The 12,682-nt window shown below is 31.8% G+C and overlaps 2 protein-coding genes across 2 annotated transcripts in view; one reads left to right on the plus strand and one right to left on the minus strand.

The window, feature by feature from the left end:
* Positions 1-3,671, minus strand: part of LOC107264869 (transport and Golgi organization protein 11) — a gene marked incomplete at its 3' end in the record, with an annotated part of 24,122 nt that extends 20,451 nt beyond the window's left edge. Inside the window, 2 exon segments of the mRNA XM_015733611.2 lie at positions 2,499-2,731; positions 3,377-3,671. Coding sequence (XP_015589097.1) covers positions 2,499-2,724 — 226 coding nt within the window.
* On the plus strand, positions 2,970-11,838 carry LOC107264868 (DNA polymerase alpha catalytic subunit). Its single transcript, XM_025082066.1, has 20 exons — positions 2,970-3,245; positions 4,211-4,414; positions 4,501-4,810; positions 4,899-5,520; positions 5,602-5,967; positions 6,054-6,264; positions 6,342-6,610; positions 7,704-7,820; positions 7,885-8,068; positions 8,152-8,274; positions 8,403-8,578; positions 8,676-8,916; positions 8,989-9,128; positions 9,209-9,414; positions 9,902-10,163; positions 10,239-10,413; positions 10,740-10,909; positions 10,971-11,219; positions 11,318-11,393; positions 11,474-11,838. The coding sequence occupies exons 1-20, from the start codon at positions 3,215-3,217 to the stop codon at positions 11,617-11,619; spliced, it is 4,278 nt and encodes a 1,425-aa protein (XP_024937834.1). The 5' UTR covers positions 2,970-3,214; the 3' UTR covers positions 11,620-11,838.
* Positions 11,839-12,682: the final 844 nt, after the last annotated feature.

The following is a 12,682-nucleotide window of genomic DNA, read 5'->3' on the forward strand; positions in this document are numbered from 1 at the left end:
TCTCCTTGTGATACAAAGTTTTTTAATTTTCTTTCGAACCGGATGAAAAAAATACCATGTCCTTACATGTGCCGAATTCGTCTTGAAATCCTCTAACAGACAGGCGTAAAAAAATTATATGTTCAGTTGCCAAAAATTCAAGGTAACCTTGAAAAAACATTTAAAAAAAGAGTTGACCAGTAATTTTTTACTATCACGTTAAAGCTCTCTTGAAACCATGTAAAAGCTGATAAAAACATTTCCGATCGGACTGCTAATAACAAAGTAATCTCTACTGATCATGATTCGTGGTTCACCCTGTATATTGTAACGTGTTCATTGTTAATAATACAGGTCACCTATATAGAACTTGGCTTACCTGAATAACCTTATACATAGAAACAATAATATTACATAGGCATCGTGACGTGGGTGAATACCGCACTCCTCAGGCCACCTGGCCCACAAGCTCAGGGTATATAAAGGGCACCAAAATCAAACTCGACAGACTCGACAGTCTACAGCAAGTATAAACGAGCAAACCGTCTCGGGCAAGGGAGGCAAACAGATCCCTTTGCTATTGCTCTGTAAAGATACTACTTTTCGCAAAACACGCAAACCGTGTGGAGCAAGGTGGCAAACCGACACCTCTCAACTTTTTTTCAGTGCATTTAGACTGGGACGCTACAGTGTCTTATTATCGTCATTTATATCGCTTCCGTCGACATATGCCGTTCATTTCAATAGTATTATCATTAACCATCGATCATACAATCTATCGTATAATTTTTCTATTCTTCTCGTCAATCCTTTGAGCACATCCAAAGCTATTGGAAGTTGTTGATTGGCACGACCATTAACCTAGCCAACAAGTTAACCCGGTAACCAAATTCAGGAATACCCGATATTGTTCACCGGCGCAACTTTTATGCAATCTGAATCAACCCTTTTGACCACAGTGTATACTATAACAGATGTTCATTGGCACGACTCAGTATCCCTAGTCTATTGAAACGATCTTAACGCTATCGTGAATTACTAAATGAATAATGTTTATCTCATCACGCAACTAGTAGTATCTAATAGATTTCTGTATCTCGTTATCATTCCGTTAACGTATTTATATTTTCTTTTGTGCAGCTTTAAGACTGTCATATAATACTAACATTCAGCACCTCTCAGGCTGGACCTCTATTAAGACTATGTATCTGTATACCATTTAGGATAATATACTCTTTTGTGTCATTATTTTAAAATTATAACAACCGACATTGGCTCAGACCCACCTAACTCACACGAGCTTGAGAACCACCTCATGTGTAGAATAAATAAGTTACAAAATGTTTAAAATTAATAAACAAATAAATGTGAGTAATAAAATTATTGATTTAAAAAAAATAAAACAGTCATTCCATTACAACTTAATTCATTAACCCTTTGAGTGTGGAGCTCTTTAAATTTAAATACTTACTGAACACATACATGCGTTCATAGCACTGAAAGTGTTAATTTAGCAACTGCACATACTTTGTTCTATGAATATACTCGTCATCCCTTCATTTTTGCAACACAATTTAGATACACACTTTTAAAAGAGGGCAACACAGGTAACTGGTTAATAGGCTAACTTCATTGCTGAATAACTCTCTATATGTTCTATATAGTCAGCATGTGCATTCAAAGGGCTCTAATATAATACATCAACAATTTTTAACTTGTGTTAATACAAAAATTGTAGAAAACAATATAAAAGCTTAGATAATTGTACATTGTAAAAGATATATAAAATTATTAAGAATACTTTTGAGTAATATTGTATTTGACCCTATTATAGAATTACCATGAAAATGAAATTTAAGCACACAATAGTTAATTATATTTTCAAATTCAAATTTAATTACATTTAATTTAATAATCTTAAAACATTAGAATAATTATTGGTGCAAATATTTATAAATATGAGAACAAGTAAAGACAAACATATACAGAGTATTTCACTAAAGGTGCACACCTTAATTTTTCTTGTTATTAATGGAGATGAGTGAAAATATTTCAGTGTCACGAGAACCTCCATCTCTTGTAGGCTTAACTGTCAATAACCAAATTCCACTTTATAACTTTAACCCTCAGTATGTTGGTATTGGCTGGATGGATTTGGTTTGCAAGCACTCAGAACATTTCAGAAAATGTAGAATACAATTTCTTATACTAAAAAAACAATATCCTATTTAAAAAGGCAAAGTTACATGTCAATCTTAAAATGAGGAAGATATAAAAAAAAAAACAGCAATAACGAACCTCAACTCCGTACAACTTTTCTCTCGCATATACAGAAATAATCAAGGTGTATGCTTTCAGTGAAATATCCTGTATAATTATTTTAATTATAACAGATCTTTAATATTAAATTAACATGAATTTCTGTGAAAGTCTATTCTATTTTTATAATATTTTCAACTGAAGAAAATATGTATAAACTACCATAAAATATAATAGGCAATGCAAATGATGAAACTTACCAACAACAAGAATTCTATCTGGAACGTGCATATCAAACTTTTCACTGGATTGCACTTGATTCCAACTAGAACCATTTGTACCAGGAATATCTTCATCAGTAAAGTCACCATTGACACGTATACTTTTTGGAATATGCATACGTTTATTTATGTCCAATGTAAAATTTTGGTCATAAAAACTATCTGCCTCTCTATGGAATCGTGTTGGACTGTGAGCGTTTGACATTATAACACTGAAAAAAAAAAGTACACTACCACTTTAATATTGATAATTTGTAAGTATAGTAATTGAACAAATAAAGTAAATCAATAAATAATAGTTATACATGCAGAAATAAGCAATATACTATTTAAGAAAATATTTTCTATTACAGAATCCAACCTCTATGCAAAACAAAGTAATTTTTTACCCATACCTATGTTTAAACTACTGAATTGAAATATTTAAAATAGTGCATGAAAATACTAAAGTTTATGTCCTTATGGTTAATTGTATTGACATCAATTAAACGGTAACTGAGCCAAATCCCAATATGTGATTACTCAATGTGGCCTTTTAGTCCTCATTTAAATTTTAACTAATTTCGTTGTAACTGACTCTTTAGGATCAGGTTAGGAAACTAAAATTGATATCACAAAGATTAAAAATCGTATATACTCCAAATACAACTACTCTATAAAATATTCGGTTTGAGTATATTAGAAAAGTTTAAGACATGTTAGCGAAATACAATGAAGTTCACGAAGGTGCGTATACTATTATGACAATAATAAACAAAATATGAGATTATTAAACTTTTCAAAACCAAAATAAATGTACAATTCTGAATAAATAAAAACTTACACCTCGTCGTTCGTTAAATATCACGAATTCTCACCAGTGAAGTTAGCGGTTATTGTTGGTTGTCGATATAGCGGGAAATGGCTATCTAGTCATACGATTAATCGAAGGGCCTTAGAGATGCATATCGATATTTCCCGCCAAAATTATCTGACGGCAGCAACTTACAACACCTATACAGGCTACGACGAAATTAAATGTAATAACATTTATCTGTTCTGTAACGCGGGTCTCTAATATACATTCCTCTGCTTTTTATTATTATTCAATAATTTAATTACGTGTTATACATCAGGACAATTGGGGTATATAATTCTATCTTCATTTTAAAGATACCACGTATATAATCCATTGAAATATGGATGAAACTCCAGGCAAGTGTTTTGTAAAATACTTATGATAAAAATAATTTGGTATGAAACTTCTGCAGAATGTAATTTGAATATACCTATAACAATCATAATAACGAATATAAAAACTGTTTACTTTTGACAAAGATCTACAGAAATATATAAATGATTCACTGTACAAATATTTAAAAGTAAAATTTCGTAGCTGTAACATTGATGTAAAGGAGAAATATTTTCATTTTTTATTATTATATATATATTATACTTATAATTGTATGTTTTAAAAAAATGTATACAGTCGAGACTTAAAAAAATATATGCATATTTGGAATAAATGAGAACTGAACGAGTAGTAGAAATAATAAAGAAATGAAATGATAATTTTTTGTGGACATGTTATTAACAATTATTAATGTTTGACAAAATTTTAATACCTTCAGATTTATTTTTATACCAGTATCCTTTAGATTTTTTCTACATTACAAAATACTAATTTCCTTTATATGTTGTTTCAATTTTAGAACCGTGTTTGCCTGGTCGAAGCCAGCGTAAAAAGGTAGATAAACATGGAAGATTGTCTGCTTTAGAGAAACTCAAACAGCTAAAAGGTAATAAACACAAATATAAAATTAACCAATTGGAGAACATTTATGATGAAGTAGATGAGAGGGAATATAGTAAAACTGTCCTGAAGAGGCAAAATGATGATTGGATTATTGACGATGGTAAGTAATATTTATCAATATTATTTTAGTATTACTTACACTGTTGTATTATAATATTTCAAAGCTAAGCTAATATTTTTGGATAGATGGTCATGGTTATATTGAAGATGGAAGAGAAATTTTTGATGATGATTTGGATGATGAAAGTATTCAACAAGCTGCCAAACATAAAGAATCAGGCCCAAGGAAAAAGAAAAAGGAAGATTTAAAGAAAAAGGGAAACATCAGATCTATGTTTATGAATGCACCATCAAAAAAGGAAGCTCTAAGTAAAATCGAAGATGACACCATTTTCGGAGAACTACTTTCTGAATTGAAAAATGAGTCCATTGCAACAGAACCAAAAAAAAAGGTTATGCAAAATAAAATTTGTACAAGTTCAACGCCAAATGTTTCGTGAGTTTTTAACATATACATTATAAACTATTCTTGTTACCTGAAGACTCCATTATTTGTATTTATTTGACTATATATTTCCTTTAAGTTACGTGGACTCGAAAAAAACTAAAAGAGAAGGTGAAAACCTCAAACATGAAGAGTCAGCACATATAAAGAAAAATGCTACCATTAACAAGAATAAAGAATCCATTATAGATAAGGAATCAATAATTACAGATAATACCAACAAAAATAATATTATTGATGCAGCAAAGCAATTGAATCATTCTGTTGAATCTACATCACAAAAGAGTAAAGAAGTAAATGTTGAACATGAAATGAATGTAGTATTTGAGGAATGCCCAGGATTATTAGAACAAGTAGATTACTGTGATGTAACAGATTCTAAAAAGCCAAAAGATTCGTTTGAACATGCGAAAATAATGGATGATGTTGATTTGCCTAAACAATCATGGGATAATGATTTTGGTGTACAGCCGCCTAATGAAGTTTTAGTTAACTTAGATACCTTACCACTTATAACAGATGAAGCTGGAAATAAAATATTTCGATTTTATTGGTGGGATGCATTAGAAGATCCTTATAAACAACCTGGAGTTGTATTCCTATTTGGCAAAGTTTACATGGAGTCCATTAAAACCCATGTTTCTTGTTCTTTGATGGTAAAAAATATTGAGAGAAGATTCTACCTTTTACCAAGAGAATATGTGAGTTAATAAGAGTACACAGCATTTATAGTCATTGTCTGCATTATCATAATTTATTATTAAGATTCATCATAATTTTAGATGAAATGTGAAAACGAATCTACCTTAGCGGCAAAGCAGGTCAGCATAACAGACGTTTATGAAGAATTTAATCAATATGCAAATAAAATGGGCATAAAAACGTTTCGTTCCTGCAAAGTCTCAAAATTGTATGCTTTTGATAAGGAAGGTGTTCCTACATATTCCGATTATTTAGAGGTGCGATATTCCGCTTCTTATCCACCTATAGATTCAAATTATACTGGAAACACTTTTGAGCACATTTTTGGATCTTCTGTCAGTGCTCTTGAACTATTACTTATTGAAAGAAACATAAAGGGTCCTTGTTGGTTGGATATTAAATGCCCAGTGCCATCACAAAATTCTAACAGTTGGTGTAAAATCCAAGTACGTTTGCAATATGCAAAGCTTAAGAATTATTAGAAAAAAATCGGTGAAAAATGGGAACGCAAATGAAAGAACGTTATTTTTAGGTCAGTTGCATGAAAATGGAAAATATTTCTGTGCCTATGGAACTTCAAAATACATCACCCCCTCCAATGGTATTGGCAACAATAAACATCCGTACAGCTTTAAATTTAAAATTGCAAAGAAACGAGATTTTGATGGTGGCAATTCTACTTCATCGCAAATATCAAATTGATAAAACGCCACCTAAGCCACCGTTTCAGCAACATATTTGTTGTAGGCATTATGCTCTAATAAAATCAAGGTTTTACAAGTATCTGAATACTTAACAAAATGTCTTGTAAACTTTATAGTGGTAACTCATCCTCGAAGCACCACCTGGCCACTGCATGCTCGGGATTACCTTTCAAAACTTCAACAAACAAAAGTGATATGTTGCGAAACGGAATATGATTTAATTGAAAAATTGCTGGAACTGCTAAATGATGCTGACCCTGATTTATTAGTTGGTCATGATTGTGCATTTCAACTGGATGTCTTAATACATAGAATTATCGACTTGAAAATACCACATTGGAGCAGGATCGGTAAACTAAAACGTTCAGTGCCTCCACTTTTCAAGGTAAATAGTAAACCTCCAATTTAATTGGGTGAATGTAAGATTGTATGAAACACATAGAAGTACTTTATACGTTTTCCATCGCAAAATAAAAAGTGGGACTACGAATGTATGTATGTATTTAAAATTCCAAGTGAACCGATATCTGATTGAATTAAGAATTGTACGAAGAAGTGAGTTTTGGATGAAAATAGAATACTTGGATTTGTAAATGAACAGCACTTCTGGCTTGACGATAACGCGAGCGCGGCATTAATTCATCTATGAAAATAATTGCCATGACATCATTCGGAGCGTACACACGTCTTAGAGCAAGCTTATTTCCCTTTAAGTATGTTTTTGTATTACAAGCATTACATTGCGATGTTAAATAAGTAACAGAAATCATCCTGTTGACTAGTAGCTCGAAATTAGGTGTTTAACCCGCCACCATCTATGACTGATATAATAGGAAACAACGCACGATTTCAACTTGTTTAAGTTCTTGTGATAACATTTTTACGAATTTGATTAAAATTTCCCACATCTAAAAAGACCGTAAAAATAATAATGACTCTATATTTAAATATAATAGTAGGGGATAATCCCCCAAAAAACACTAACGTGTAAAAAACTACGCCAAGTACAGGAGTGCTGTGTATTCCTCTAATAAAAAGTATTGATATCACATTATTGAGGCCAAGTACATAAGTCACTACATGTTTGCCTATTATATGATCTAGCACTGGCCCATCATTTTAATTGTATTTTCAAAATTTCTTATAACGTTTTCACTACTCTTTTACATTACTACTGTTTCCCGTAGTTGATTATTATTTAATGGTCATTTAATAATTAATAAAACTTTAGGTGATTCCTTATCGGCTACTGGGTCTGTCAGTCCCACGTAGCCGGCTGTGCGATTTTTTGTGACGTAGACGGCGCAAAGTTAAAAGTACTTATATTGACGACAAATTTTCATTTAGTGCATTATTTAATATTAAACGAATGCATCTTCGGAATGAAAAGTATTACGGCATATCCGATTTTAAAAAAGCAGTTCAAATAAGAAATTAATAGAGCACTTTCAAATATTAATTAAATTTCTATTTTCTAGAATAAGGTCAATTTCACTCAAGTATGTTGCGGTCGTCCAATTTGTGACATTCAAAACTCTGCTAAAGAATTGAATTTGAAACTTCGAAGCTTCGACTTAAAATCACTCTGCATAGCGGTAAGTTTCATCATCAAGTTTAATTCAAATAATATTGCATTATTAACTCAATGTATGATTATAGATTTTGCATAAAAAGGAGGATGACTGTAAAGAGATTAATCCCGTAGAGTGTGAAAAGTTTTACAGTTCAAAAGAAAAATTGGAAGATCTACTTCGGATGACGATGACTGAAGCATCATATATTATCACAATCATGTTTGAACTGAATGTTATGCCTCTTGCTTTACAACTGACCTGCATAGCTGGTAGGATTATTTTTATGGTCAACGCATTTCTACACAAATCAGTTAAAGTGATGTTTTGATTGAGATTTACGAAAATTACGTAGGAAATATTTTGTCTCGGACGCTATCGGCTGGACGTGCAGAGCGAAATGAATTTCTGTTATTACACGCCTTTAACAAAAAAGGATATATCACGCCAGATAAAAGACTGGTTCAGAACGACAAAGGTAAAATACACTAAAACTGTTTGTCAATCACAACTTTTTTCCTATATTTTTTTACAATATTTTATTATATTTTCGTTATATGTCCTCATTCCATTTTATTTAAAATCATGTGTTTGAATGTGCTGTAGGAAAGCGACGAAAAAAGAAAGCAGCTTATGAGGGCGGCTTAGTTTTAGAACCAAAGAAAGGTTTCTATGACACGCTTATTTTACTAATGGATTTCAATTCTCTCTATCCCAGTATTATTCAAGAATATAATTTATGTTTTACGACCGTTCCTGGGGCTGCCTATGCTGATAGCGCGGCAAGTTTGACAAGCTTTTATTTATTCAATTTATTATTAGTATATGTAGAGAATAGATTAAATTAAAATTTCGTTAATTTCAATAAAATCTTTGCAGGATTTAATAATTCCCAAAGAAAGTTTAGAACCAGGAATCGTGCCAACAGAAATACGTAAATTAGTTGAAAGTCGTGTTGAAATTAAGAAACTTATGAAATCTCCATATATTAAACCTGAATTAAAAACGCAATATAATATCAGGCAACTTGCTTTGAAGTTAACTGCAAACTCCATGTATGGATGCTTGGGAGCCACTCATTGTCGATTTTATGCTAAAGGCTTAGCTGCCTTAGTAACTGGTACAATATTTCATTAAATTTGTCTACGCGATATTTCCATATTTGATTCATCATGAATTGCGTATATTATAGCAAAAGGACGAGAAATCTTACAAAATACAAAGCACTTGGTAGAAAGGTTAAATTATGAAGTAATTTATGGAGATACCGATTCATTAATGATTAACACTCATCTTGTCGATTATGATGAAGTGTTTAACGTCGGCAAAAAAGTAAAGCTTGATGGATTTTTTTCCCTTTCTCAATTATTCAAAATGTTTTCAATATTTTGAAATAAATTAAATTTCGACAGATTAAAACGGAAGTCAACAAATTGTATACGAAAGTGGAACTAGATATCGATGGTGTATTCCGCTATTTGTTGCTCTTGCAAAAAAAAAAGTACGCTGCTGTTACGATCAACAAATTGCCGAATGGTCAATTAAATATGGTTCAAGAGCACAAGGGTCTGGATATAGTGAGACGAGACTGGTCCCATTTAGCTTGCGAGGCTGGCAGGTGAGTTAATAATATGCAATATAATAATAATAATGTTTTTAAAAATATTTATTACTCTCAGTTGAGAATATGTGTGTTTTAAGACTGCTGCAAGGAATGCCAAGGCTCCTTGAATTAGAGAATTGTTTTAATATAAACTGCATGATACTTATCGTTAATCTCGTTGGGCTTATTTCCAACAAAGATTTTTCTCATCTCTTTTAATGCTTAGAAAATCAATAATATATTTTTCGATGTACGAATTTTTCAATGAGTGTATGTCATGTTACTGCAGAACCTACTGTGATGCTAATCTAATAACGTTCGAGTCTATATGTATTTCTTACTAAAACTATTTACCGTACTGCCCCAAACTGCTGTAGAGCTAAACATCTTAGCAACATATAATTTGTCCTTGTCCAATTATACCTCTCAGCGGTCAAATTAACACTTCGTATTCCAACCAATTCTTAAGATACATAAAATTATGTAATTTTTTTAATGATAGAAATATTCTGGATCAACTTTTCTACGATAAATCTCTGGACATGAAATTGGAAAGCATTCACGAAATCTTGCAAAATATTGCAAAATCTGTTCGAGAAGGTCAAGTGCCTCTATCATCACTTGTTATTACAAAACAACTTTCCAAGAATCCGGAAGACTACCCTGATCAAAAACACCCACACGTTATTGTAGCACTGAGACTAAACAAAAAGGGCGGAAGAATGTGGAAAAGTGGAGACATCGTTCCATATATTATATGCAATGTATGCAAATTACAAGAAGAGAATGAACTTTCCAATATATATTTAGCATCGTCAATCGATTATCTATAATTCTAGGATGGTACAAATAAAACAGCAACAGAGAGGGCATATCACATTGATGAATTTAAGAAGAATGATACGCTAAAAGTGGATACTGACTATTATCTAATGAATCAAATATTTCCTGTCGTTCTGCGTATTTGCAATCCCATACAGAGTATCGATGATGTCCTGTTGGCAAAGGATCTAGGTAATATGGATTACGTTACCATTGTGCACGATTTAAGTAAGAACAATCAATCACATTCGTATATTCTTCTCAAATATTGCACACGATTGGTTAATATTATTTAAATCTTATACGATGGAAACGTAGTTATTAATCTAAGGCTGCATCTAAATCTATCATAAGTAAACACATATTTTTAATGAAAATGCATTCTGCGGAATAGCTCTATTAGTTATAAATAATTTTGTAAACAAGATGTGACTATAATAATTTTTTTTATATACGTGATCAGTATTTCAATTTCATAAAATACTTCTCTCTTTAATAAAAATGGTATTATTTCATAGGTTTAACACACATTTACAAGTCTAGACGAACCATCCACGAGGAGCAGGATATTGAAATCCCTTTATCATTGAATGAAGACAGATACAGATACTGTGTTCCTTTTAAGTTCAAGTGCCGCAATGAACAATGTCTAGCTGAAATCACGCTTACGGATGTATTAGTTGAATTTGTAAGTACTCTTTAAAGTAAAGCTGAAGTTTCTTTTTCTGAAATGTAAATAATTATTACAGCATTCTAAGAATCAGCCAGCATTATTTGCCTGTTCCAATGTCAATTGCCATGTACCACCATGGACATATGCTAAAGCTATTCAAAACGACTTACAGCTTGCTATAAGAAACGCTATTACTGAATATTATATTGGTCACATTGAATGTGAAAGTCCAATTTGTGGTAACGTGACACGACAAATGCCAAATGATTTTGATAAGAACTATCCAAAATGCGATCAATGTGATGATGGTGTTATGCATCGAATTGTAAGCTGTTCCATTCTTTTTTTAACTGTACAATTACTGTTAGATATATGTAATAATACTTCTATACTACCATTTCATGAAATCATTGATATTTTTAGCACTCAGAAATAAAACTGTACAATCAGTTTTGTTTCTATCGTCATATGTTTAATATACACCAGCCACAATATAAGTGTAAGTATAGTAACCAATATCATTCAAATGAATAATAAACCTGAATGAAAACATCAGAATTTATCACACATGTTTTTCAGGTTTTGTAACACCGACGACACGGGGCATGATATCTGCATACGATGCTCTTAAAGAATTCGTTGAAATGCAACTTAGACGAAATGCCTATTCATTGGTTGACTTGAACGTAGTTTTTGAAAAAATGAGATCAAACACTAAGAAATAAATAACTGAATACTACGAAAGCGGACCTCATCGAAGATTTTCAACACATCATAAATATTCATATCGTTTGCACTACACACTTTCACGCTTTTTTTTTTAGTAATTATACATATTCGCATATCTTTCAATACATATTCAATACATTCTTTGTAATAGTTATTATATTATTTTGGAATGTTGACAGTCTTCTCAAATATTATAATACTTTATATTTGTAATACCAATGATTCTTCATCACCTTCAAATTTTAAATGTTATCCTTCATATAAGTTTCAGTGGTATACTTATAATTACGATTGAATATTCACTGATTATCGGTGAATAGTGATGGATTAATTTTTAGAGAATTTAACAACACTGCCAGCTTTGCAGGCAATTTGCTATTAGTTTATTGCTTAAGGCTAGATTTTCGTACAGGCACTAGCGCTCGAACGCGGTACTTTGGTGGATACTAGCTGTTTGGAGAAAAATTGTCATTTTCCACTAACGAAAATCCTACGTCCGAACATTGGCGCCCGTATGAAGATTCAACCTTAAAATATGAACCATGTATCGCTGCAACTGTGGCAACAAATGAGGATGCACATTCCTATAGTTTCGTCGACATCTCATATAATGCCTTGCTTTAAGAAGTAGTCTGTGGCATAGTAAAATATTTGCAGTTAAAGGAACTGTATTTATGGTATCATAACCATATAACCAAAATTTGTTCATATTACTGTTACTACCCAAGCAGGTCCGATGAACGCAAATTTTCACGCTGACTTTTGCCTCGACTTACCGTTATTTCATAAATTTCGACGGAAAAAATACGCTAACCATAGATTTTTTTTCAATTTTCATAAATTCTCTGAAAAATCCACGGAAAGTTGATTGGATTTTTGAATAGAGTCAATGACTAATCAACGCAAACTATATCCCCCAAAAAACACTTACGTGTAAAAAACTACGCCAAGTACAGGAGTGCTGTGTATTTCTCTAATAAAAAGTATTGATATCAGATTATTGAGGCCAAGTACATAAGTCACTACATATTTGCCTATTATATGATCTAGCACTGGCCC

The sequence above is a fragment of the Cephus cinctus genome, unplaced genomic scaffold (genome assembly GCF_000341935.2).
Source record: "Cephus cinctus unplaced genomic scaffold, Ccin1 Ccin1_scaffold0198, whole genome shotgun sequence".
NCBI classification, from domain to species: domain Eukaryota; kingdom Metazoa; phylum Arthropoda; class Insecta; order Hymenoptera; family Cephidae; genus Cephus; species Cephus cinctus.